This window comes from Loxodonta africana, chromosome 3 (genome assembly GCF_030014295.1).
Source record: "Loxodonta africana isolate mLoxAfr1 chromosome 3, mLoxAfr1.hap2, whole genome shotgun sequence".
In the NCBI taxonomy this organism is placed as follows: domain Eukaryota; kingdom Metazoa; phylum Chordata; class Mammalia; order Proboscidea; family Elephantidae; genus Loxodonta; species Loxodonta africana.
Window position 1 is genome coordinate 46,768,547 of NC_087344.1, and position 27,860 is coordinate 46,796,406.

General features: G+C 45.6%; 1 protein-coding gene across 5 annotated transcripts; it reads left to right on the forward strand.

The window, feature by feature from the left end:
- Positions 1-27,860, forward strand: AGTRAP (angiotensin II receptor associated protein). 5 transcript variants are annotated; one of them, XM_023552059.2, is made up of 7 exons: positions 218-342; positions 1,774-1,956; positions 8,954-9,066; positions 21,191-21,225; positions 24,187-24,292; positions 25,214-25,409; positions 26,857-27,856. In XM_023552059.2, the coding sequence occupies exons 3-7, from the start codon at positions 9,022-9,024 to the stop codon at positions 26,970-26,972; spliced, it is 498 nt and encodes a 165-aa protein (XP_023407827.2). In that variant the 5' UTR covers positions 218-342; positions 1,774-1,956; positions 8,954-9,021; the 3' UTR covers positions 26,973-27,856. The 5 variants fall into 5 exon arrangements, with proteins under 5 accessions (XP_010591418.2, XP_023407827.2, XP_023407826.2 ...); XM_023552058.2 differs by having other exon boundaries at positions 222-342; positions 1,152-1,956; XM_064281284.1 differs by lacking the exon at positions 218-342 and adding an exon at positions 460-905.

The following is a 27,860-nucleotide window of genomic DNA, read 5'->3' on the forward strand; positions in this document are numbered from 1 at the left end:
TCATCAGCCCAGGTGTCACCACCTGCTGGCATATTAGCCAGGCAGGACATCGCGCCCTTTGCTCAAGAAACCCCGATATTCTGCCTGCGGGCCCCCAGGAACTGCCTGGGCAGTCCAGGAGCCAGGAGGCTACAAGACAACCGGAACAGACCGACGCCGTCTCCTAGCAACCGGGCCGCGCTCACGTGGTCCGGGAGCTCGGATAGGGTTGGAGTTGCTACAACGGGCGGGGCGGGGCCGGGCAAGTTTGTTTCCAGACTTCGGAGCCGAAGAGCTCCTACCGCTGCAACGCAGGTGCACTGGGCCTGGGTCAGGATGGAGCTGCCCGCCGTGAACCTGAAGGTACGACGGGCGGGACGGGGCGGAGGTGGCCACGCCGCGGGCAGGCGGGGCGGCGGGTATCTGGGAGTGTGTTGGGTGTTTGCTTTCTATAAAGGATTTTAAAGGCGGGAGGACCGAGAGTTTGGCAGGGAGAAAGGGGAGGAGGGAACGGACACCACCCCAGGTGAGAAGGAGGTGGGGCAGGTAGGCCTCAGCGGGGAGGAGGGATCCAGAAAAAAGCGAGCAGGGAGGATCCAGAGGGGGGACTGGAGGCTGACCAGGGTCGGAAGGGCCGCCTGGTCCCGGAGCCAGCCGCCTCCTGCTGGGAGCTCCGCCCCGGAGGATTGCAGGGCCTACACGCCCAGAATTCCTGTGGGGAGGGAGGCAGGCGCGGGGGGAGGGGCCCACTGAGCGCCCGCGGCAGGGGCTTGAGGTTGGGCCACGTCTCCCCCAAGGAGACGCTGAGACCACACTTTTCACTTGGGCCCCCAGTTGGGTCCTGCTAGCCTCCTTTACTCACTCAGTGAGGTTAAGAAAAGGCCCCTGGGTGGCGCAAATGGTTTGCCCTGACTGTGAACCTAAAGGTGGGCGGCTTAAACTGGATTACCAGCAGCACCGCAAAAGAAGGGCCTGGCGATCTACTTCTGTAAAGATTACAGCCAAGAAAACCTTATGGAGCAGTTCTACTCTGTAACACATGGGGTCGCCCGCCATGAGTCAGAATCAACTGGAAGGCAACAGGTTTGGTTTTCGTTTTGGGGATTTAAGAAAATCAGATGTTGCCAGAAAGTGGTTTTCAGAATTATTAAGTCTAGCTTTCTTATTTAAAGCGAGCAGAAAACCCCCACATTGTGCACTTTGGAAGACACTGTGGGGCTTCCTGGGATGTCTTCATTTCCTGTCCTGTGTCTTCGGCGTTGTCACGATGCCAGCGGCTGTTCTTCTTTTTCTCCCCGCCCACCTCCAGCCTTCGTCTAGGTTCTGCCTGCAGACAGAGGGGCTAGGCCCTTAGCTTTGGTCTGGAAGGCTGAACCTTGGACCAAACCCGCCCATTTAAGGTCTTGGTGCAGCCTCCTTTGGGACCACATCCAGGAATGCCCTTTTACTCAGGAGTGACAAACCATTTAGCACCCCGTGGTGTGGTGCCTGGTGCAAGAAGAACCCAGGGGTGGCTGATTCCAAAACGACTCATAATCCATGTTTCGATTAGACATGCCTGTGCTGTGATTTCACCTGGGCACAGATTTTCTTTTCAATCAGCAGATGGGGGGAGAGATCCCTGGAACAAGGGGTCGGACTTGGGTTTAAAGTTTAGCTGGGAAGAAATTCACATGAGGCCATCTGAGGTTTGTTGGTATCAGTACGCAAGTCTTTTGAGCACCTATGCTATTCCAGGTGGGTTGAGTTTAATGTAGAAGGTATACACCTGCTGACTGCCTTTCCTCTGATTAGAGATTTGCACAAACTAATTGCTAAAAATGGGAGAATCGGATGAGGGACAGTGCTGCAGGAACTGAAAAGAAAGAAGAGAGCGCTCATTTATGGAGTATCTGTGGTGTGCCGGGATTAATTATTTAATCACAACAACCTCCCGAGCAAACTTTTGACAGATGAGCAAACTTTGGCTCAGAGAGGGTAAGTAACTTGACCCCAGAAGCCACCCTCTGCAGTGGGATGCAGAACATTTTGTTAATAAACTTTGTTATGCCCAGTGACCTAGATGTCCCCCGAAACCATTGTCCCCAGACCCCAGCCCCTGCTACTTGATCCCTCGAAGTGTTTGGTTGTATTCAGGAAACTTCTTAGCTTTTGACTTAGTCCAGTTGTGCTAACTTCCCCTGTATGGTGTGTTTTTCCTTTCCTTCACCTGAGATCATTCTTGTCTACTATCTAGTTAGTGAATACCCATCTCCTTCCCTCCCCACCCTCGTAACCATCAAAGAATGTTTTCTTCTGTGTTGAAACCTTTTTTTGAGTTCTTATGATAGTGGTCTCGATACAATATTTGTCCTTTTGCGACTAAGTTCACTCAGCGTGAGGCCTTCCAGATTCATCCGTGTTGTGAGATGTTTCGTGAATTCATCATTGTTCTTTATTGTTGCGTAGTAGTCTGTTGTGTGAATGTACCATAATTTATTTATTTGTCTGTTGATGGACACCTAGGTTGTTTCTATCTTTTTGTTATTGTGAACAGTGCAGCAATGAACATGAGTGTGCATATATCTACTCATGTGATGGCTCTTATTTCTCTGGGATATATTCCAAGGAGTGGGATTGCTGGGTCATATGGTACTTCTATTTCTAGCTTTTTAAGGAAGTGCCAAATCTATTTCCAAAGTGGCTGTACCACTTTACATTCCCACCAGCAGTGTATAAGTGTTCTAGTCTCTCCACAACCTCTCCAACATTTATTATTTTGTGTTTTTTGGATTAATGCTAGCCTTGTTGGGGTGAGATGGTAACTAATTGTAGTTTTGATTTGCATTTCTCTAATGGCTAATGATTGTGAGCATTTCCTCATGTGTCTGTTAGCTGCCTGAATGTCTTCTTTGTTGAAGTGCCGGTTTTGTAATTGGTTTAGTTGTCTTTTTGTTGTTGAGGTTTTGCAGTATCTTGTAGGTTTTAGAGATTAGAACCTGACCGGATATGTTGTAGCCAAAATTTTTTTCCCCGTCTGTAGGTTGTCTTATTACTCTTTTGGTGAAGTCTTTTGATGAGCAAAAGTGTTTGATTTTTTAGGAGCTCCCAGTTATCTAGTTTCTCTTCTGGTGTTTGTGCATTGTTAGTTATGGTTTGTTTTCTGTTTATGCCATGTATTAGGGCTCCTAGTATTGTCCCTATTTTTTTCTTCCATGATCTTTCTCATTTTAGATTTTGTATTTAGGTCTTTGATCCACTTTGAGTTAGTTTTTATACGTGGTGTGAGGTATGGGTTTTGTATCATTTTTTTGCACGTGGATATCCAGTTATGCCTGCACCATTTGTTGAAGAGACCGTATTTTCCCCACTTAACGGACTTTGGGCCTTTGTCAAATATCAGCTGCTCACAGATGGATGAATTTAAGTCTGGATTCTCAGTTCTGTTCCATTGGTCTTTGTATCTGTTGTTGTATGAGCACCAAGCTGTTCTGACTACTGTGGCAATATAATAGGTTCTAACATTCAGTAGTGTAAGGCCTCCCAGTGAGGCCTCCCACTTTGTTCTTCTTCTTCAGTAATGCTTTACTTATCTGGGGCCTCTTCCCTTCCCATATGAAGATGGTGTTTTGTTTCTCCAGCTCATTAAAAAATGTCATTGGAATTTGGATTGGGATTGCATTGTATCTGTAGATCGCTTTGGGTAGAATTGACATTTTCAGTGTTGAGTCTTCCTATCCATGGGCAAGGTATGTTTTTCCACTTATGTAGGTCTCTTTTGGTTTCTTCCAGTAGTGTCTTTTAGTTTTCTTTGTATAGGTCTTTTACGTCTTTGATTAGATTTATTCCTAACTATTTTATCTTCTTGGGGGCTGTTGTAAATGGCATTGATTTGGTGATTTCCTCTTCAAAGTTCTTTTTTGTTGGTGTAGAGGAATCCAACTGATTTTTGTATGTTTATCTTGTATCCTGATACTTTGCTGAAATTTTCTATTAGTTCCAGTAGTTTTCCTGTAAATTCTTTGGGGTTTTCTGTGTATAAGATCGTATCATCTTCAAATAGGGATACTTTTACTTCTTCCTTACCAATTTGGATGCCCTTTATTTCTTTTTCTTGCCTTTATTGTTCTGGCTAGGACCTCCAGCACAGTGTTGAATAAGAGTGGTGATAAAGGGCATCCTTGTCTGGTTCCCATTCTCAAGGGGAATGCTTTCAGACCCTCTCCATTTAGGATGATGTTGGCTGTTGGCTTTGTATAAAAGCCCTTTATTACGTTGAGGAATTTCCCTTCTATTCCTATTTTGCTGAGGGTTTTTGTTATGAATGGGTATTGGACTTTGTCAAAGGCCTTTTCTGCATCAATTGATAGGATCATGTGGTTCTTATCTTTTGTTTTATTTATATGATGGATTACACATTGATTGTTTTTCTAATGTTGAACCATCCCTGCATACCTGGTATGAATCCCACTTGGTCATGGTGAATTATTTTTTTGATATGTTGTTAATTTCTATTGGCTAGGATTTTGTTGAGCATTTTTGCATTTATGTTCATGAGGAGTATTGGTCTGTAACTTTCTTTTTTTGTGGTGTCTTTACATGGTTTTAGTATCAGGGTTATACTGGCTTCATAGAATGAGTTTCGAGAGTATTCCATCCTTTTCTATGCTCTGAAATAGTTTGGTAGACTTCTCCAGTAAAGCTGCCAGGGTTTTTTTTTTTGTTGTTGGGAGTTTTTTAATTACCTCTTTAATCTCTTCTTTTATTGTAGGTTATTTAGTTCTAGTTCTGTTTGTTAGTTTAGATAGGTAGTGTGTTTCTAGAAATTTGTCCATTTCCTCTAGGTTTTCAAATTTGTTGGAGTATAATTTTTCATAGTATTCTGTTATGATTCTTTTAATTTCAGTTGCATGTGTTGTGATACCATCCATCTCATTTCTTATTCGGATTATTTGCTTCCTCACCTGTTTTTTTTTTTTTTTTTTGTCAGCTTGGCCAATGGCATATCAATTTTGTTGATCTTTTCAAAGAACCAGCTTTTGGTCTTGTTAATTCTTTCAATTGTTTTTCTATTCTCTATTTCATTTATTTCTGTTCTAATTTTTATTATTTCCTTTCTTCTGGTGCCTGTGGGCTTCTTTTGCTGCTTTCTGTTTGTTTGACTTACAGGATTAAAGCTTTGATTTGGGCCCTTCTTTTTGGATGTGTGCATTTATTGCTATAAATTGACCTCTGAGCACTGCTTTTGCTGTGCTCCCAAGGTTCTGGTAGGATGTGTTTTCATTCTTATTTGAGTCTGTGAATTTCTTTATTCCATCCTTAATTTCTTCTATAACCCAGTAGTTTTTGAGCAAGGTGTTGTTCAGTTTCCATCCACTTGATTTTTTTTTTTTCCTTGTTTTTTCTGTTATTGATTTCTATTTTTATGGCTTTATGTTCAGAAAAGATCCTTTGTAATATTTCAGTGTTTTGCATTCTGTTAAGGCTTACTTTATGGCCTAATATGTGGTTTATTCTGGAGAATGTTCCATGTGCATTGGAAAAGAAAGTATACTTGGCTGCTGTTGGATGGAGTGTTCTGTATATGTCTATGAGGTCAAGTTGGTTGATTTAGGTGTTTAGTTCTTCCGTGTCTTTATTGAGCCTCTTTCTGAGTGTTCTGTCCTCCACCAAAAGTGGTGTGTTAAAGTATCCTACTATTATTGTGGAGCTAATTCTCTTTTCAGTGCTGTTAGAGTTTGTTTTACGCATTTCGGAGCCCTGTCATTGGGTGCATAGATATTTATTGCAGTTATGTCCTCCTGGTGTATTGACCCTTTAATCATTACATAGTATCCTTCTTTATCCTTTGTGGTGGATTTTGCTTTAAATTCTATTTTGTCAGAGATTAATATTGCCACTCCTGCTCTTTTTTGATTGTTGTTTGCTTAATACATTTTTTCCATCCTTTGAGTTTTAGTTTGTGTCTTTTAGGTGTGTCTTTTGTAGGCAGCATATAAGTCTATAGACTGATCATGCTTTTTTAATTCATTCTTCCACTCTCTGCCTCTTTATTGGTGCATTTAGTCAGTTTACATTCAGCATAATTATTGATAGGTATGGGTTTAGTGCTGCCATTTTGATGTATTTTTTGTGTGTGTTGTTAACAGTTTCTTTGTTTCACTTAATTTCTGTGCTGAGTCATTCTTTATGTATTTTCATTGTTTTTGATTTTGTATTTGCTGAGTCTTTATGTTTTTCTTGTTTTTTACTTTGATGTGTAGGATTGTTCATTTCCTTATTTTTTTTTTACCTCTATTTTTCTATGTTTAAACCAGTCTTATATTTCTTGATATCGCCTTGACTTCCTCTTCATATGAAAGTTCTGTGACTACATTTTTTAGTCCCTCTTTTTTGTTTTAATGTTGTCTTTTACATATTGATGTCTCTGTTTCCCTATTTCTAGTGTTTTAGCTTTGATTTATTTTTGTGACTTCCCTATCTCGGTTGATATCTGGTTGTTCTGTCCTGTGTTCTAGTCTTGGGTTGTTATATGATGTATTGATTTTCTAACCGGAGAACTCCTTTAGTGTTTCTTGTAATTTGGGTTTGGTTTTTACCAATTTCCTAAGCTTCTCTTTATCTAGAAATGCCCTTATTTCACTGTCATATTTGAGAGACAGTTTTGCTGGATATATAATTCTTGGCTGGCAGTTTTTTTCCTCCAAGGCTTTGTATATGTCATCCCATTGCCTTCTTGCCTGCATGGTTTCTGCTGAGTAGTCAGAATTAAGTTTTATTGACTCTCCTTTGTAGATGACTTTTCGTTTATTCCTAAAACAAAAACAAAAAACTGTTGCCGTTGAGTCAATTCCAACTCATAGCAACCCTATAGGACAGAGTAGAACTGCCCCATAGGGTTTCCAAGGAGCACCCAGTGGATTTGAACTGTCAGCCTTTTGGTTAGCAGCCATAGCTCTTAACCACTATGCCACCAGGCATAGCTGCTCTTAAAATTCTCTATTTGTCTTTGGTTTTGGCAAGTTTGATTATAATATGTCTTGGTGACTTTCTTTTGGGATCTACTCTGCGTGGGGTTCAGTGAGCCTCTTGGATAGATATCTTCTCATCTTTCATATCAGGGAAGTTTTCTGCCAACAAATCTTCAACAATTTTCTCTGTATTTTCTGTTATCCCCCCCGTTCTGGCACTCCAGTCACTTGTAGGTTATTCCTCTTGGTAGAGTCCCACATAATTCTTAGGGTTTCTTCATTTTTCGAAATTCTTTTGTCTGATTTTTCCTCAAATAAATTGGTGTCAAGTGCTTTGTCTTCAATTTCACTAATTCTGACTTCCATTGCCTCAATTCTGTTCCTGTGGCTTTCTATTGAGTTGTCTAATTCTGAAATTTTATTGTTAATCTTTTGGATTGCTGTTTGCTGTCTCTCTATAGATTCTTGCAGTCTGTTAAATTTGTCATTATGCTCTTGTGTAACCTTCCTAAGTTCCTCTGTTGCTTTGTCTGTGTGTTCCTTGGCTTGGTCTGCATTTTGCCTGATCTCTTTCCTTATCTCACGAAGAGCTCTGTATATTAATCTTTTGAATTCTGCCTCTGGTAATTCCAAGACCTTTTCCTCCATGAGGTTTGTTGGTTCTTTGTTTTGATCACTTGTTGAAGCCTTCATGGTTTGCCTGTTTATGTGGTTTGATATACATAAATATATTTATTTTATGTTTATTTACTGTGTCCTAGCTTCTTGTTTTGTATTATATGCCAAAATAGGCTGGTCATGTGAGCTACTTTGATTATTCGCATCTTTGAAGCTCTCACATCTTGTCACCAGGTGGTTAGAGTTAGGACTAGGTATGTGAGCCCAGGAGTCCATCTACTTTTCTTGTATGGATTCAGCTCAGGTGTTCAGGTTGTTGGTCACTGAGTGTGTGGTGCGGGCTCTCACCTACAGTCCTGGATGGGCAGGGCTACATAGGGGTGATTGGAGTAGGCCCGGGTATCTGGCTGCTGTAGGGGATTATATGCTAAGAAAGGTAGGTGGCTGATGGCTGCCCCTGGGAGCCTGGGTGGAAGGCGTGTCTGTGTTCTCTAGAGCGCATAGGAGGGTGGGTTTTGCAGCCCAACTTTGGGAACCCAATGCTGTTGGCTGAGGTCTAGGGGGCGCCCCATGGGACAGATGGGTGACATGTACTGCCTCCATTTCACAGATAAGGAGACTGAGGTTCAAATATATGAACGGGTGTAATTCCTGAACCAGAATCCAGGTCTCCTACTCCCAGTTCAGTGTCCTGCAGTCCCCTGCTGCCTGGGCCTTCCCTATCCCCTGGCCTCTGTCTGACACATCAAATGCTCTTTGGGAAGAGCAGGGCAGCTCCCTTGGGCTAGAGCACTATATCAAGAGTCTAGGGGCTCAGAAGGTCCCTGGCTGGTGAAAACAGTTAAGCACTTGACTACTAGCTAAAAGGTTGGCAGTTCGAACACACCCAGAGGCACCTCAGAAGACAGGCCTGGAGATCTGGTTCCAGAAGGTCACAGTCTTGAAAACTCTATGGAGTAGGTCTACTCTGTACATGTGGGGTTGCCACGAGTCAGAATGGACTCAACAGCAACTAACAACAAGGGCTTAGCTCCTTGCCTCTTGCCCAGCTAGGGAAGGTCACACTGCCCAGGCAATTCTAGATTCTGGCCCCTCCCTCCTCTGTTTCACTCAGCCCCCTCCCATGCTCCCAGCTTTTCTTCCTCTCCTGAGCAATACCTGAAAATCCTAGCCTGTCCGTGGTCATCAGAAACCTCCCCCAGAGCCCTCAGACAAGCCTTTTGTGCTGACCATGAGTCATGGCCCCTCCTCCTGGGGGCTGCTGGGAAGGGAAGGGCCAGGCTAGGCCAGGCTCTGCTGGAGCTTTTCTGACATTAGGCCTCTCTAGGGCTGGGTGAGTGTGTCCTCCCCACTACAAACATGGGGAAACCAAAGAGGTTTAGTCTTATGTGGGTTTCTTTTTCCAGGGGCTTAAGAGAAGTGATCAAATGGTGCTAAGTTTCTTAAATATTTATAAAGTAAAAGCGGCAATGTCATGCAGAGGGAATTGCATGTCTTTGAGGATCCGCTGTTTGTCCAGGTAATACTCTTCTTCCCTGAGAAATGGCATGATTTTGGTTTTAGCCAGGTGTGCATTCCGTATTACAGGCTTTTCTAGCTCTAGGAGCAATCTGTATTGTAGAGGTGCTACAGACCCGCAAGGTTCCCCCCAGGCCAGTCACCCACCTGTGTCTCAGCCTTCCATCTATATGTCATTTGCTCCCTAATAAACAGGCTCTGCAGAGCCAGGAAACATCCAGTACTAGAGACCTGTGCATGCACAGTCTAGATGCAGGAACCAGAGCCACCATGAGATCACTTGGAAGTGAAGATTATTTCTGCAATTAAAAGTCAACAGTGGGAGAGATCAGACACTGATTTTCTTGAGGAAGGAATCCCTGGGTGGTGCAAACGGTTAACATTAACACACTTGGCTGCTAACCAAAAGCTTTGAGGTTTGAGTCCATCAGAGGTACCTTGGAAGAAAGGCCTGGTGATCTACTTCCAAAAAGTCAGCCATTGAAAACCCCACAGAGCACAGTTCTACTCTGACACACGTGGGGTCGCCATGAGTCTCAATTGACTTGATGGCAACTGTTTTTTTGTTTTGTTGAGAAAAGTGGTGATGTGAGTTACCTTCTCTCTGCCTTCTTCCATGTTGTCCTCTCTTAGGCTAAAAGTTGGGGCATCAGGACTGCCCTGGCTGGCCGTGTGGCCTTTGGCGGGTCCCGTCCCCTCTGTGGCCTAGGTTTTCCTGTGAGATGGAGGGGGCAGAGGTTAGCTCTTCAGGTAAAGATCAGATTTCATCCCCTGCCCCAGAACTCACTCTGCCTACCTCCCAGCCTCTTGTCCCCGCTCCAGTCTCCTCTTGCCTTCCACACTAGCCACACTGGCTTCTTTTCCCTTCCCAGAATGTGCCATTTTCCCTTCTGTTACCAATTGCCAATCTGACACAAAGGGTCCTTGCCTTTTCCCGAGTGAGAATACATGCAAAAGACAAACTTTATCTTCAGCAAGCTTTATTTTGCTTGAGTCAAGCAAAAGGAGTCAGCAGGGATCTGAGCCTCTCCAAAAGACTGACTTGAGAAGGGAAGCAAGGCTAGGGCTTATATTGGTTCGATGGAGACAATAACCCACCCAACCCAGTGCTTATATTGGTTCGATGGAGACAATAGAGTAATGAATATTTAGTGGGCTTCTTTCAAGGGGTGAGCACTTCTCAGAATGGCAGTTCATGTTAATTAGGTTGCACTGTGCATCTGGAATCAAAGATGGAACCTGCTTATATTGAAGATGGAGTCCTCTCAGCAGCCCTTGGCATCACTTATTATGGGATATAGCACAAGCACACTGATCTTTGGCACTATATCACCATCTTCAGAGGGCTAAGAAAGGTTAAACAGCGGTCACGCTTTGTTCTTTTGCACACACGGGAGCCTGTAAAGGGGGAAAGGACTAGAAAAACACTAAGAAGGAGATAGTAGTAATTCACGGGTTGTTTCAGCCTTATCTCATGTTGACAGGGTGTAGTTCCTGTTTATCCAACTTCTAGGTGGTAATCTTTTAGCAGCTCTTTTGTTCTACCAGCACAGTTAACACTATCTGTCTCACTCCCCCCTAAGAGATTTCATACTCATGATGCTTTATGAGGATGGAGGGGTGGAGGTCTCTTCTTCTGTAACTTCTTCAAGCTGACACTGGGTTGTTGGCCTGCCTAGCAGAGTAGAAATCTCTCCCTATCTGGTCTAAAGTTTTGTAAGGTCTCACTTTCAGGAATGGGCTAGAAACCCTGCATCATCTTGGAATTGTTGTAACCTAGAGGACACAAATGAGAAGCTTGAGGAGACAAGGCCCAAAAATCAGAAGTATAGCAACTAAAAAAAAAAGGGGCCTAAAAAGGGTGTGAAACCAAGTAATAGAGGGAAATGCCTCCCACACTGTCCACCAAATATCTTGGCCTCCCCCTCTTTTGTTTTTCAATCTCACACTGTTCTTTTCTTTACATTCTCTATGTCTCTGTCTCTTTTCTTATGGGCTCTCTCCTTCTCATGCCCTCACTTTCTAGAACTCTCTCCAGTCTCACGTTCTAGCTCTCTCTAATCTTTGTCTCTTTTTTGTCTCTCTCACTGATTCTCTTCTCTATCTCCCTGTATCACTTTCTGATCCAGTCTTTTTGTTTACTTTAGTCTCACTTTTTCTTCACTAACCTGTATAGGGGCCATAGGCTGTGGGCTACATGGGGTATGAAGGGGCACCAATATCTTAGGAGCCTGACAAATGCCTGTGGTTGTTTCACAGTTTCTGGGCGGGGGTCGGCTTAGACCTTATCACCTCTTCAAGCATCACTCCCGTCTTACCTGACCAGATAACACTCAAGTACTTGACAGACAAGCCAGGCCCCTGTATTTTTGTTTGTTTACTGCCCATCTCTGTGACTTGAGGTGCGTGACTATCTCACCAGCTGCAGTCTGGTCCTCTGTCTAATTTCTGGAGTTTTTTAGGATATCTATAGAGCTTTGTCCTATGAAGATGATATTAACCATTCGTTGATTTTCAGTAACATCAGGATCTATGTCAGTGTGTCTCTGGAAGGCCTGAAAAATTCTTTCAAGAAACTCAGAGGGGCTTTCTTTAGGTCCCTGAATTACTTCGTAAATTTTTAAGAGGTTTTTCTGTTTTTGTACCCCACTTTGAAGGCCTTTTAGTAAGCACTTTCTATAATGCCTCAGCCTACTCATGTCCTCCTTTGAATACTAGTCCCACTCTGGATCAATTCTAGGGACTGCATTATTGGCTGGCAATTTGTCAGGATTTTGGGGGTTTTATTGGTCTAACAAATTTTCTATTTACTAAATGCTAATAGAAAAAAGATAAGAGTGGAAAGTCTTTTGTGTTCTGTTTGATTGGCTTTATGTGAAAAGTTCTCTAAAAGATAATTTTTAGGATTGTCTCATCTATTGTCTTTATCTCAGGGCTCAATTGAAGTGTCTTTGTGAGTCCTTGTGAGCCCAGCTCCAGGCTGGGTTACATTCTCTATGCTCAAGGACAGGAACACATCAGTGATCAATACCTGGACTTAGTTGAGCTCCTAGGTGGTGGCCACTGCAGACTCTTTAAACTCACGGTGCTGGCTTTCCACCGGATATCATCTGGTTCTTCACTAGGATCTTAAGTAAGAGCAAAGTTCTCATCAACTGCAAACTCAATGTACATCAACATTTTAGTCTGAGGCTTTTCTTTCACCTTTTAAGTATGTAAGACAATAGAGGATAAATTTTATTGTGTCTAATACTATCAGGACTATCCCTTGCAGTAGTGACCTAGCTCATGTACTTATTTTTGCTAGTAACCAACCCAGTAAATCTGGTGTTTATAAGGGTGTTACAGTGTGTAACCAAGTAGCTTGTTGTCCAATTCTATGTGTTCTACTTTTCTTGTGTTATTTAACAAGAGGTATTTGTTACAGCACAGACTATACTTTTCTTGGATCAATAAATAAAAATCTAAGGCTATTCTGTTATTTCATGTCACCTTGGCTTAATGAGGCCAGAGATCACTGTTGTGTTTCCATCCCACTAGCAACTTTGTCTGTTATTTGTCCCATAGTGGTTGATAAATTTCTTAAAGATTTCTCCAATTCAAATATACTGTAAATTGGAATTAAAATTACCCACCATACCCTGAGTGTTGGACCAATGGGCGTTTTTTTTTTTTTTTTTCTGATTCTTGTTTTACAATGGGTAACAAATTTAAGATTACATTTCTAATATTTACTATGGATATCTAAGGATAATCTTAAAGTTCTCAGAGTATACTGTCTATGCATTTATCAGGAATTTAAACAAGAAATTGTCTATATAACTTTACTATCAGTTGGAAAGGGATCATCTAAACTAGTATAGGTGAATATATCACATAAAAAAACATATCTAGAAGGAACACACAAAATTTGTCCAGAGAAAACAGAAAATATAGAAGAACTTACATATGACAACTAAGTTTTCATTAGAGAATTCATGATTAGCAAGGTAATACAGAATGGACTTCTGTTGGAGGTCTCCAGTTAGTCTGTCTAAAACATACTAAGTGTTCCCCCTGAGGGCAAGCTGCCCCTCCTTGGTTTACCTATTAACAGTCATGGGTTACTTTCTCAGAAGCAAAGAGGAATCTAAGACAAAATGGAGTTTGACTCATGAGATCGATCTCCTCTGAGAGCTTGGTTTTCTTAAGATACATAATTTTCTGTATAGCAAGAAGGCAAGAGTTTGATTATAAACATTAGACAGGTATTTTATACAACATTGTCTTGAAGACTGATTAAACCGATTACTGATTTACCCTAAACATAGCTCTATTTACTGATCTTGGGAGTCAGTTTCTCAAAACAGACTGAAGTCTTTAAAAAAAAGCACAACACCCAGAGCACAAATAGTCTTGTTAGTTTATCTGGACAATTGTTTATCTCAGAGTGGCTTCAGGAGTTAGTTTTTTTTTTTTCTCAAAGCTCAAGGTTCAAGAGGACACCCAAAGGCAATGGCCTGTATGGGTTGCCCCACCTCTATGAAAGCCAGAAATACGGATTCTGGGAGAATTACATACAACTCTCTCATGGTTTTCTCTTTTGGATCATGATCTTGTTACAGAATCTTTAATCAAAAATGCTCAATTACTACTTGTTTTTAAGATCTCAGGCACCATACAGCAAATTAGGAGGTAGGATGGAAACACTAACATTAGGCCATTTGTGTGAAATAACCAATGAAACCATGACCTAAGATCTTTGAACCAAGGAAACAAATCTCATGAGGTGTTTGTCTATGCATAGGCAGCGTCAGTAACTGCTTTCCATGTGCATTAGCAACAACTATATTCTGCCAAACCTAAGATTGTTAATTCAAGAGTTATAATATCTAAACCCACTATTTAGATAATTTAGGAGAAAAGAGGAATATGGTTTCTTATCTCCAGAAAGTAGGACCTTAAAGCATTTCTTATTTCCAGAAAGAAAAACCTTAAAACATCAGTAATATTCCCACATAAAACCCATAGTATCATATCATTTACTCAGCCTTATGTAGTTAACTTCTATTCCATGTCATACTGGATCAACCGCAGTCTGAGAACCCATCAGCATTTGCATAAGAATTTTGGAAATTGTGATTGAGTCTAGTCACAGTCTCTTCATAAGTCCAATATAATCCATATTTTTTTTGTTTAGATATTCTGGTCAGATATTTTCAGAAAGTTAAAACTTATCTGTAGATGACAAAACTTAATACGGTCATGATTAATTTATAAACATAATTCTTAACGGTGAAAGACCAGAAAGAAATTAATTACAAGCTCACCGCAAAGGCCAAATAAAATCAGTTTAAAAAAAAGTTTTAGAACCATATTTTTAAAGAACTTCCGATGTAACACATAATAATCTTGAGACATAATACCACATAGTCAGGTTATATCAAGAATATACCAAGACCATCAAGTCTCCAAATACCTGAACAGCAAGAAAAATAACTTCCTAGGTAAATGATGTGGATTCTCCAATCAAACTATTGGCTTTAATGATGCTACGTTCAAAAAATAAATAAATACATTTGCAACCGAGTTAGCAATTAAGATGACATAATATTATGCATTTGTTGTCTAATATTAGGCAAAAACACAAGAGGAAATACTAACATATAAATTTTAACCCAAAGAGAAAGAATCAGGCACTTACGGTTTTAACAACACGTCCTAATGTAATTTATGACATGTTAAATAAACCTTTTTAGCACTTCTTCTTTACAAAAATTTTCGTGGCTTTCAAACTTGTCAGGAGATTATCGTAAGTCACCAAGAAACAATAGTTATTTACCTCAAAGATCTTAAAAACTTCAGCTTTTTTCCTTTAAGGCATGTGGCTTGGTTTACTACTCAGGAATCTTATTCTAATGACAGGCTGAACCTTTGTCTTTGAAGCAGACTGAATTTAACATCAGTAATTTACCTAAAAGATCTGAGAAATTATTTTAAGCCTGTATACCGTAAAACATAATTGAAATAAAGTTTCTTTAAATATTCCAAATTTTCATTTGACTTTTACTATTTCTCATATTTTTCCAATCTAATTGGCTTTGAAAGTCACAAGGTTTCTGTTCAACTGACTAATTAAACATTTCTCCAGGCCATTTCATTATGATTTCTATTTGACCTTGGCAGCTGAGGCCTGGGGACTAAGGAGGCCTGATTTTGCCCCACCCTACCTTCCTTTTGAAAACCCTGGTGGCATAGTGGTTAAGTGCTATGGCTGCTAACCAAAAGGTCAGCAGTTCGAATCCTCAGGTGCTCCTTGGAAACTCTATGGGGCAGTTCTACTCTGTCCTATAGGGTCGCTATGAGTCAGAATTGACTCGATGGCAACAGGTTTTTTTTTATTTTTACCTTCCTTTTAACCCATTCTGATTCATTTACACAGAGGCATTTTGAAAGGCTATCTACCCAGTAAATACCAAAGCCCTTTAGCAATTTTGTAAATCATGCAATTCTTAGCTAGAGAAACTGGAGGCTGGAGAGAGTCATCCCAATTCTAGACATTTTGAAAGGCAAAAGATAACAATTTCTTTCTCTTTTGCTGTTCTGGAACTGTTACTTTTAAGACAAAATTATCTTTTTCCTTTAAACCATCTATAGAGCAAAAGATGACCAGTTGTTCAGTAAACAGCTCAATAAATTTTCAGGAGTCTCCACAAGCATGTTCCAATTCAACGTGAATTTCTCTTCACCAGTTAGTTTCTATGCAACATGTACATTACACATAAGACACAGACAGGCGACTGAGATAATCTCTCAGTCTCAACCTCCCCAGACAGCCCCGGTCACACATCAAAGAAACAGAGAGCCCTCAGACCAGACAAGTCAGAAAGGGCTTAGTGAGGTCTAACACATTACTAGGAATATCTGAATTTCTACCTCGATCTTCTAGATACCGCTTATCTCTAATACCAAATGGAGGGGCTTCAGTCTCTCAATTTAAACAGAGACCTCTACATCCATTCCCCAGAAGCAGGGTGTACCAACCAGAGACAGATAACATCTAGACAAAAACAATGGCCGCCACACACTCACACGCCTGCCAAAACTCTAGAGTCACCAAGACTAAGAATAGTTTAAAAACAAAAGGAAAGAAGAAAGAAAAAAAAGGTCAAGAAAGTAGACAATCCGAATGCTCTCTGCAACCTCCCACTGGGGGTACATGACCCTCTCTGGAGCGTTCTCCACGGCCTCCTCTTATCGTAGGCTTGCAACCCACTCAGTTTACTGAGTGCTCTCCACAACCCTCTGATGGGGTTTGTGACTCACTTGGTGGGCGCTCTCCACGGCTCTGTCCGAAGTCCGTGACCCACCCTGGAGATATGGGGTGATCAGCCCCTAACAAGGACTCACTCCTTGTCCCCAAACCCTCTTTTGCGAAAACCAAATGACTGGAATGCTCTCCGTGAACCCCCCTTTTGGGGCTCGCAACCCATTCAGTGGCAAGAGGAAAGAAGAAGAGAGAGAGAAAAAAAGGAAATGGAGACAAGGTATGCAGAGAAGAAAAAAAAAAAAAGAGGATGGTAAATGTTGCTGAAGAGGGAAGGAGGACTGAGGGGGAGAATCGCCTGAACTTACCACTTCAAAGAGACACCAGACAAAAAGGTCCAGGCAGCAGCTTGTCTCTGAGTAGAGGCCTGTTCCGGAGGCTCAGTCCCCCTGGTCTGTCTGTGTCCCCTAACCAGGGGCTAATTTGAGCCCCTAGTCTCTGGCTGGTTTGCCAAATTTTGTTACCAATTGCCAATCTGACACAAAGGGTCCTTGTCTTTTCCCGAGTTAGAATACACGCGATAGACAACCTTTATCTTCGGCAAGCTTTATTTTGCTTGAGTCAAGCAAAAGGAGTCAGTGGGGATCTAAGCCTCTCCAAAAGACTGACTCAAAAAGGGAAGCAAGGCTAGGGCTTATATGGGTTTGGTGGCGATAACAGAGTAATGAATATTTAGTGGGCTTCTTTCAAGGGGCAGATACTTCTCAGAATGGCAATTCCTGTTACTTAGGTTGCCTGCGCATCTGGAATCCGGAATCCAAGATGGAACCCACTGATATTCAAGATGGAGTTCTCTCGGCAGCCCTTGGGGTCACTTATTATGGGATATAGCGCAAGCGCACTGATCTTTGGCACTACATCACCATCTTCAGAGGGCTAAGGAAGGTTAAACAGCGGTCACACTTTGTTCTTCTGCGCATGAGGGAGGCTGTATGGGGGAAGGGACTAGAAAAACACTAAAAAGGAGATAGTAGTAATTCAGGGGTTGTTTCAGCCTTATCTCATGTTGACAGGGTGTGGTTCCTGTTTATCCAACTTCTAGATGGTAATCTTTTAACAGCTCTTTTGTTCCACCAGCACAGTTAACCTTATCTGTCCACTTCTGCCACAGGGGCTTTGCAGGTGCTGCCCCTTCTGCTTGAAATGCAATTCTCCCCTCTCTGCCCCTGGTTAACCCCCTACTTGCCACTTTCAATCTCAGCTTAAATTTTTTCTACTTGTAATAGAATGAGGTCCCTTTTCCTTTGCTATGACTTTCCTTTCAAATGGGGTCTCATTTGACCCCACATTCCTAAAGCTGATTATCTGATTAATGAGATGTAAATTCGGGAAGGGCAGGCACCACAACTGTTTGCTCACCATTGGGACCCAAGGGCTGATGCAAAGCTGGAGCTCAGTGATGCCGGGTTAGTAGCTCAACTGTGCACCGGGCAGCCTGTTTGAATCCTGGCTCTGCTCCTGACCAGCTGTGTGACCTTGGACAAATTACTTACCTCTAAGCCCCAGTTTTCTCAGCTGTAAAATGGGATAACAGTACCTTGGAGGATCATGATCATTAAATGCATTTGTATACAGAAACCACTTAAATTGGTGCCTGGCACATAGGGAGTACTCAATAACAAACAACGGTAGATGATCCTGAAGATTCCTTCTAGAGCTAAAAAAGGAAAAAACCAAACCAGTTGCCATTGAGTCGACTCTGACTCATGGAGACTCCGTGTGTGTCAGAGTAGAACTGTGCTCCATAGAGTTTTCAATGGCTGATTTTTTCAGAAGTAGATTGCTAGGCTTTCTTTCAAGGTGCCTCTGGGTGGACTCAAACTTCCAACCTTTTTGTTAGCTGTGAGCATGTCAACTGCTTGTACCATTTAGGGTCTGTAATGTACAGACTCAGCTTTTTGAGTCTCAGGACCATGTAAATTCTCTGCAAAGTTAGGCGTATTGTCCTTACAGAGTTATTTTCCTTGTCTCCTGTAGCTGGCAGAGGACTTTGTTTTGGGCTGCGGAGCCCAGAGCACTTTGAGGTCATTCTGTCACTGGGTACTGGAGGTGCATGTGAACTATCCCAGCCATGTCTGCTCTGGGTTTCATCTCCCCCCATGTATAGAGGATGCTCAGATTTGTCCCCAGTCCAAAGATCTCCCAGCTGAAGGCCTGTGCCTCCAGTGTAAAGGCTGAGAACACTGGTTTTAGAATCAGACTCAAATTTAATTTTCATTTTGCCACTGTAAAATGGGAATAATCATAGTATCTGTTCCAGAGGCTGTCATGAGGCCCAGGCAAGGTCATGCAAGGTGTTTGGCCCAGGGCCTGGTATGCCGCAGGTGTGCAGTAAACGGTAGCTCTTCTAGAAGTGCCTTTCCCTCTTCAGGCATGTTCTTTATCGCAGGTGGGGTGTCTCCTTCTGCCCTTTCACCCAGGCCGAAAGCCTGGGCCTTTTATTCCTTGGTTGGCCCCTGCTCTCTGGGCCCAGCATACTGTCCGGCCCCAACCTTGGCATCTCCCTCCCAGTCTGATCCCCTCTATCCCTTGAGTAAATGCCTCCAAAGGCCCCCATCGGCCACCAGGCTCCATGAAGCTCCTAGCTTGGGGTCCCTGGCCTCCTGCAGTCTCAGCATCACCCACGGCCTCGGCCATTGCCTCGCCGTTCATCTGCTCCTGGCTCTGTACACACCTGGGTCCTGCTCCCTGCCTTTGCTGCTATGTGCCCTCTCCCTGAAAGGTCACTCTGCTTTCCCTCCGCTTTGCCCAGCAATTCCTGCTCATCCTTGAGCACTCAGCTCCGGTGTGTCTTCCCTCTGGAAGTACTCACCGATGCCACCTTGTCCCGGCCCATCTCCCCATAATGCCTGCTCCTTCCTTCTCTTTCCGCTTTCCAGGCAAGGCCCTTTCGATTATCAGGAGTAGAGACCAGTTCCAGTAAAACCGGCTGCCGTCGAGTCAGCCTTATTCGTGGTGGCCCCGAGTGTGCCAGAGTAGACCCGTGCTCCATAGGGTTATTTTAATAGCTGATTTTTCAGAAGCAGATCACCAAGTCTTTCTTCAGAGGCACTTTTGGGTGAGCTCCAACCTGCAACCTTTCAGTTAACAACGAAGTACTTTAACCATTTGCACCATCCAGGGACTCCAATTCCAGTAAAACTGGACCTCACGTGTTACAGAGTAGAACTGCTCCATAGGATTTTCTTGGCTGTGATCTTTATGGAAACAGATGACCAGGCCATTCTTCCGCAGCACCACTGGGTGGGTCCCAGCTGCCAACCTTTCAGTTAGTAGTCGAACACAAACCATCTTTGCCACCCAGGGACCTCAGTTTCAGTAAAGGGGGCCGTTATTTTAAGGATATATCGGGCAATAAAAAGGGTGGGATGTCACAGAAATCCAGGAACAGTAGTCGGAAGGATTTTTTTCTTCACATGAATCTTACTATGTTATTGCCCTATAGAAAACCCCCAGTGGCTTCCCTCACTGCACCTATAATAAAACCCGTGCTCCTTACAGGCCCTCAAGGCCCACCCACCTCATCTCATCTCCCATCCCTCTTCCCTGTACTTCTCTGCAGCCACACTGGCCACTTGTCTATTCCTTGGAGGTACTTGCTGTCCCAACTGGCTGCTTCCTGTCGACGCCTCCCTCTGATTTCAGGGCAGACTCCCAGCCTTCTGTGAAGGAGCCATCAACCAGCCTGTGGAAGCAGGAAGGGTGCAGTGTCAACTGCCCCCAGGGTGGGGAAAGGTGGAAGTAGGGGCTCCCCTGGCCTGGCCTGTGTTCTCCCTTCTCCTTCTCTACCCCTGGGCCACTCTCTGTTGCTGATGTTTTCTCTTCCACAGACATCGTGGAAACCCTCTGTCTTACTTTACTAGGGCTACTGTAACAAAAGGAGCCCTGGTGGCACAACGGTTAAGCACTTGGCTTCTACCAAAAGGTTGGTGGTTTGAGGCCACCAGCAGCTCCATAGGAGAAAAAACCTGGCAACCTTCTCCGGCAAAGATTTTTAGAAAACCAAAACCCACTGCTGTCGAAATCAGTTCCAACTCATAGCGACCCTGTAAACAGAACAGAACTGCCCCCACAGGGTTTCCAAGGCTGTAAATCTTTATGGAAGCAGGCTGCCACATCTGTCTCCCAAGCAGCAGCTGGGGGGTTCAAACTGCTGACCTTTCGGTTAGCAGCCGAGCACTTAACCACGGTGCATGCCACTATGGTTCCTTAAGTATAGCCTAGGAAACCCTATGGGGCAGTTCCACTGTGTCATATAGGGTTGTTGTGAGTCAGAATCAACTCGACTGCAAACAACAACTGTAACAAAACAATATCACAAGTGAGTAGCTTCAAAGAACAGAAATTTATTGTCTCATAGTTTTGGAGGCTAGGAATCTGAATTCAGGGCATCGGCAGAGCTAGGCTGTCTCTCTCTCTCTGTGAGCTCTAGGGGAAGACCTTTGTCTCTTTCAGTTTCTGTAGCTCTAGGCATTTCTTGGCGTTCCTTAGGTAAATTCCTGTAGATGTGTCTTCACCTAGTATCTGCCTTCCCTATGTGTGTGTGTGTGTGTCTCAGAGAGATTAGGTTTAGGACCCACCGTACTCTGTATGACCTCATTAACATAACAAAAGAAACCCCCTGTTTCCAAGCAGGTCATATTTACAGGGACAGAGTTGGGACTGTCACATAACTTTCGGAGGGACACAGTTTAATCCATAACACCCTCTTAGGTGTCTCCTGTGTCTTCTGGCTCTAAAAGCCATCACTCCCCCACACCCTGTCGCGGTCATACTCACAGACCTATTCTAACCCTCCCCCCACAATTTTGTGTCACAGGCAATCCTCCTGGTTCACTGGATACTGACGACCTGGTGAGTGACTCCATGGGTGTTGGGTCTATGTGCATGTCTGTATCTCCCACTGGTCCCAAGACTAAATAAAAACTTTATCACTGGCAAGCCCCCTACCACCCCAAGATTGCCAGAAAAGCAGGCAGTTCCCAGAGGCCTCTGTCACCACTGCCTCTGAGGGGCTTCAAGCTCTCATCCTAGGAGGGGTGCAGGCCCAGAAATGCTGACAGCTCAGATCTCCTCCAGACACCACTCAGGCCTCCTGGAAGCTTGGATGACTGGCTTCTCCCAAGGCCTCTGCATCAGAAGGTCTACGGTGCTAAAGCCGGTGACTGGTCTCAAATACCACATGAACCCCCAAGGCAGCCGTGGGTGGGCAGCCGGAAAGAGCTCTGTGTTTCTATAAACCTAGGTCAAGCTCGGACCATGAACTCTCTTGAGCCTGTTTTCTCATCTGTAAAATGGGACTATTACCCGCCTGCTTATCTTGTAAGGTCATTGGCAGGTGAAAACACTACCTTAGACACTGCAATAATTGCTCACATTTTTGGGGGCGTCCAGGAGCCGGCTGCTGGGCCGGGCACCTCTGTGGATTAGCTCAGCACCTTGACAGACAATGAACCTGAGACTCATGGGGTTGGAGTTGTTTGTTTAGGGGTGGATCCTCATTCTTCCACACCATACTCTCCGCCCAGAGAAGGCAGATTTGGGATTCAGAGGGGTCTGGTCAGGTACTGGCAGTGCCATGTTCCAGCCAGGTCACCTTAGACAGGCAGCTCTACCTCTTAGGACTTGGTTTCCATCTGTACAATGGGGCTAGGGATGCACGCCCTGTAGGAGCCCTGAGAAGTGTGCGGTGCTTGTCTGACACCCCCAGGGCCTAGCACAGAGGGAGACTCAGGACTGAGCCTGGGTTTCCTTGGGTACTCTCTCTTTTCTCCGGTGGGCTTCCGGGAGGTTTCTTCTATAGAGAGGACTTCTCTTCCAAACAAAGATCAGAAACCATGGAGCTCGTGTGTGCACTTTGGAAGCTTTTAAGTGCAGTGTACATGTATATGTTTATGAATAATGTGAACAGTGCTAATCATAGCTAATGACCATGGGGAGCAAGGTGAAGATACAGATTTCTCAGTTACACTCACTGGGATTCTGATTTGGGGAGTCTGGACTGGGGCCTGGGTACCTGCTTTCTTAAAACCGAGGGATGAGGTTATTTATTCAAAGACTTATAGATCCTGGTTGCACTCCACGTGTGCTGCTTCCTACATGTTTTCTGTATGTTACACTTCAGTGGGTATCACTGAAATTTACAGAGCACCCCCTGCATGAAGGGGCAGTTTAGGCCCAGAGTATATAATGGTAAATAAGGTAGACAAGATCCCTGTCCTCAGGGACATTCTGTGCAATAGAGTGTAAGAGGATGGGCTTTGAACCAGATTGCCTGGGTTCAAATCCCAGCTCTACCACTCCATAGCCGTGTGACCTTGGACAAGTTACTCAGCCTTTCAGTGCTTCCCTTTCCCCATCTGTAAAATGAGGATACTAATACTTCTTCCCTCCAAAGATTAACATACAGGCACATAAATTAGTTAATATAAATTTCTTAGAACTATGCCAGATATTACCAAAAACCAAAACCTGTTGCTGCCGAGTTCATTCCGACTCACAGCAACCCTGTAGGACAGAGTAGAACTGCCCCATAGGGATTCCAAGGACCAGCCGGTGAATTCAAACTGCTGACTTTTTGTTTACCAGCCAAGCCCTTAACCACTGCACCATCAGGGCTCCATCCAGATATTAGGAAGTGTTAACTTTTATTTTCATTAAGTTGACAAGCAAATAAGTAAGTAAACAATAGCAGTTAGTAGCAATACCCTAAAAAATAAAATACAGTAGGCATTGTGTTAGAAAGTGACTAACCAAAACCCAGTGCCATCGAGTCAATTCCGACTCATAGTGACCCTATAGGACAAAGTAAAACTGCCCCATAGAGTTTCCAAGGAGCGCCTGGCGGATTCAAACTGCTGACCTCTTAGTTAGCAGTCGTAGCTCTTAACCACTATGCCATCAGGGTTTCCAGAAAATGACTAGGTGGCATGTAAAATTGGGAAGTCAGGGAAGGGACTTGGAGTTAAGATTTGAGCTGAGACCAAAATGACAAAAGGGGGCCGAGTGTTCTGGACAAAGGGAACAGCGTGGAGAGTGGCTGGACAGTTGGAGGGAACTTGGCATATTCAAGGAGCAGAAAGAAGGCCAGCCAGGGACCTGGAGGTCTACAGAGGGTTGGAAGGTGAGGAGGGCAATGTTGGGGGCCGGGCCGGGCCTCACAGGGCCTTGTGGGCCGTGGAGAGGAGTCAGTGTTTTATTTCCAGTGGAGGGATTTTTAGCAGAGAAGTGACATCACCTGACTTACATTAAAAAAAACAAGAAACAAGGAAAAAACAGTGCCAGTCAAGAAGTCTCTGACTCACGGCAACCCCACGGGTGTCATAGTAGAACTGTCTTCCATTGGGTTTTCAGTGGCTGGTTTTTCCAAAATAAATTGCCAGGCCTTTCTTCCTGGAAGCCTCTGGGTAAACTCAAACCATCAACCTTTCCCTTTCCCTTAGCAGGCAGGCGCGTTAACCTTTTGCTCTACCCAGGGGCTCTATGACTTATATCACTGGCTGCTATTTAGAGGATAGCCTGCAGGGGGCAGGAGTGGAAGTAGGGAGACCAGCAGAAAGGCTGGAGAGAATGGTAGCTGGGACCTGGAGGGAAATGACCAGATTCGGGGATCTGTTTGGGAGACAGAGCCAATGGGATCCACTGGCATTTCTGAGGCACAGTTGGGTAGAGAAGAGCGAGCACCCTGTGGCCTCCCAGACTGTGGCCTGTTTTCAGGGAAGGCCTTGGAACCTGGGAGCATGAGGGAGGTGGGCTGGGGGTGGGTACCCGGGGGTGGTAGCCGCCTGATTGAACTAGGGGTGTCTCTTTCTTCAGGGGTTCCATCGTATTCTCGGGCCCCTATGCCTGGGCCAACTTCACCATCCTGGCCTTGGGCCTGTGGGCTGTTGCTCAGAGGGACTCCATCGACGCCATAAGCATGGTGAGCTCGGGGGAGGACGGGGCACGGGGGCAGCAGCCAGGGAACGTGGCTTCAGGGTGAGCCGTGGCCCCTGCTGTCTTCCCCTCACCCATCTCAATCTACTCTCTCTTCCTTGTGCCCCCCCTTGCATTTTCTAAAGCCTTGTAAATAAGCCCACCAGGCTACCAGCCTACATGTGTCCTCACTAGCCTGGCCTGCTTCTCTGCCTACCTGATTCAGAGAGCCCAGGGTCTGCTTGTTGTCTTCCCCAGGAAGCACATGAGGTAGGACCCCACCAGTGCCCCCAGACTGGCCACTCTATGCAGGCAGTGGAACTTACCCCAATCACCTGACTCCAGGGCTCTTTTTCAGAGGAGGGGTGCAGCTGGGAGACCTGGCTAAGAGAGAGCACTACCACTCTTATGAAGTGATGAGTTGGCACAGCCCAACTGATATCTGCTATAACAGGACAGCTTCCCAACACCCAGGGAGTCCCGAGAGGCAGTGACCTCTCTGGCGTGGAGGCTATTCAAATCAAGGCAGAGAGCCTCGTTTCAGGATGATTGAGAAGGGATTTCCTTTGTGGGTGGAGACTGGGTTAGATGAACCCCAGAAGACCTTCCAACTCAGAGGTTCTGGAACCAAGTTTGTGCCTGTTCATGGCCTCAGGAGATGGGGGAGGGTGGGAGGCTCTGTAGTGGAGCTGGCAGGTGGGGCCCAGTGTCCCTGTCTTCCAGCGCCACACTCCATCTGACATCTCACGCACAAAGTCCTGCCTACTTTGATCCCTCAGAATACAGTAGGGAACCGTCCAGACTGTTGCCCGCCTTCACGAGCTCCCAGTCTCGGGGAGGACAGGGGTATTACAGGGTATCCATGTGTTCACAAACTTGTAATGTCATGTGTACACCCCCTCGGCTCCAAACCCCACATGTCTTACAGTTTCTTGGTGGCTTGGTGGCCACCATCTTCCTGGACATCATCCACATTAGTGTCTTCTATCCGCGGGGGGACCTCACGGACACGGGCCGCTTTGGGGCCGGCATGGCCATCCTCAGCCTGATCCTGAAGCCGTTCTCCTGCTGCTTCGTCTACCACATGTACCGGGAGCGTGGGGGTGAACTCCTGCTCCATGTCGGTGAGCCCGCCCTCCCCTTGCCAGCTCCCCACCTGCCCTCTACTGGCGAGGTGCCCTCTCCCAGCCTCCCTCTCTGTCTGCCTGGATGACCCACAGCCCCTGCCAATGAGCAGGCCTTGCCCCATGGGACTAGGGCTAAAGGGGGGAGCGTGGCATGGGCATCAGAGCTAGAAAGTGTGGACACCCCTGCTGAGGAGCTCCAGTGACCCCGGCTATCCCAGCCTGCTGCACACTCTCCAGCATCAGGCTGCAGATGGGGCTGGGGGCAGTGGCCAGGCCCTCCTCCAGGGTATGATTTGGGTCACTCTGAGATGTGCAGACATCTACACTGTCAGCTTCTCCTTTCAGGTCCCACCTGGTCCCTCCCCAGGAAGCCCCCTCCTGTCAGGTGGGGTCTTCCCTCTCCTGTGGCAGAGGCAGTGCCGAGCCTCCTGCTAAGGCAGCACTAACCTGCTGACCGGCCCTCTTGCCTCCAGCCAGCCCCCCATCTGCTCCCTCCCATGCCTCTCTGGTCTCCTGTGTCCCTCTCAGGGTGGCTGAGCCATTTTCCTACTCTCTGACACATGTTCTCATTTCCTTTCTCTCCCTGAGAGAGAAGTGGGGAGGGCCAGGGTGTGGTCTTCTACCTTTTACTCCTGAGAAGAGAGGTCCAGAGTGGCCTGTGACCTGCCTGAGGGAGCAGCTGGGGCAAGGATAAGAGTGGGTGTGTGGGTGTGTGTGTGGGTGTATGTGTGGGTGTGTGTGCACGCTTGCGCGTGCGTGCGTGCCTGCCCACGCCCACCCTGGTCCCCCTCAACAGTGGGCCTGGCCTCAGGGCCCTGCCACCAACTTTGGAATTCTGGCTTCTCTACCAATTGAACTCAGTGCGAAGTGGCTGACAAAGTTTAGCTTTTCTCCTCAGCATATTCTTCTTACACCTTGAGGGAATTTACTCCACTCAGAAAAACCCAAACCAGTTGTCATCGAGTTGATCCCAACTCATGGCAACCCCACGTGTGTCAGAGTAGAACTGTTCCATAGGGTTTTCAGTGGTTGATTTTTCAGAAGTAGATTGCCAGGCTTTTCTTCTGAGGCACCCCGGGTAGACTCATATCTCCATCCTTTGGTTTAGCAGCTGCGTTGGCTCCTGTATGAAAATCTCTCATGGTTGTCAGGCGTAACACGCCACTCCAGCTGTGGTGAAGCCATCAAGTTTAACGGGACTCCCTGAGGAGTACAGCAGTGCCCTTTTCATAGGACTCCTGCTCTGTAGGCTGCAAGAGGATTGAATGAATGATGGATGTGAAAGGCTTGGTGCCCTGCAGCTGCTGCCACTGTCACTGTCCTTGGTGCCAGGGTGCTCAGCTCTGGCCTTCCTAGCAGGGGTTAGGTGGATCTTGGTTTGGACTCGGCAGAATTTCCTGAGTTCTCAACCTTCATTTTTTTCTTTCCCTGCCCCCTGCCCCAGGTTTTCTTGGACCCTCACCAGGGCGCAGTGCCTACCAGACCATTGACTCACCAGAAGCATCCAACGACCCCTTTGCAGGCCCAGAGAGCAGGGGTCAGCCGGGCCATGGGTACTGAAGTCAGGCCCGCCCTTCTGACCCCGCCTGGGCTGTATCGCCTTCCTCATGCCTTAGAGGCCATTCTAGGGATGCCCATGACCTCCCTTTCTCGGACCTCGGATGGAACGTGTCCTCTCGTTCCCCATCTCAGGAGCTGCCTGCAGCAAGCGCCTGGAGAGGCCGGGAGCCCCATGCACCCCCACTCCATGCACATATCTGCCCCAGATTCCCCAAGCCTTCCCTCCTCTCCATCATCCCACTGGTCCCCAGACTGGGAACCATAATCTCTGTCCCAATTGTCTGCCCCTTAGCTGCTCTGTGCAGGCCTCAGACCAAGTCATCCCTGAGCCAGGCAGAGTCAGGTACCTATGGGCCAGTGAGGCCCTTGCCCACTCCTCACTCACCACTTATCGGGCCCCTCTGTAAAAGCTCTGATAACTTTGGGCCAAGCTCAGCCCACGGACAGTGAAGCATGGGAATGAGGTCCCAGTGCCTGATCACATGGTGCCTGGGGACCCCCCGGGCTGGAGGCAGGGGTGTCTATGGTACCAGAGACACTGCTACAGCCAGCTGCCAGCTGCCTTCCCGGAGCCCTGTCATTAAAATTTGGGGAATCCTGTTGCTGGGCTGTGTTTTGACCCATATTTAATCCCCTGGCTGGGCTGGGGCCTGGGGTTTGCCATTCCTTGAAAGAGTTCTCATTCTGAATCCCTGGGTAGAATCCAGGTTTAGCTGCCACTTCTGTCATGGCTGCAAAGATGCCGGCTGGCCATTTTGGGAGGAAGCCTTCAGTGAGCGCAGAATTCTGAGTGCGTGTTACTGACCAGCATGTCTTCAGAAAAATAAACACCCATGTATGATTCAGTGACATTAAGCGCATTCACTGTGTGGTACAACCTCCCTACTA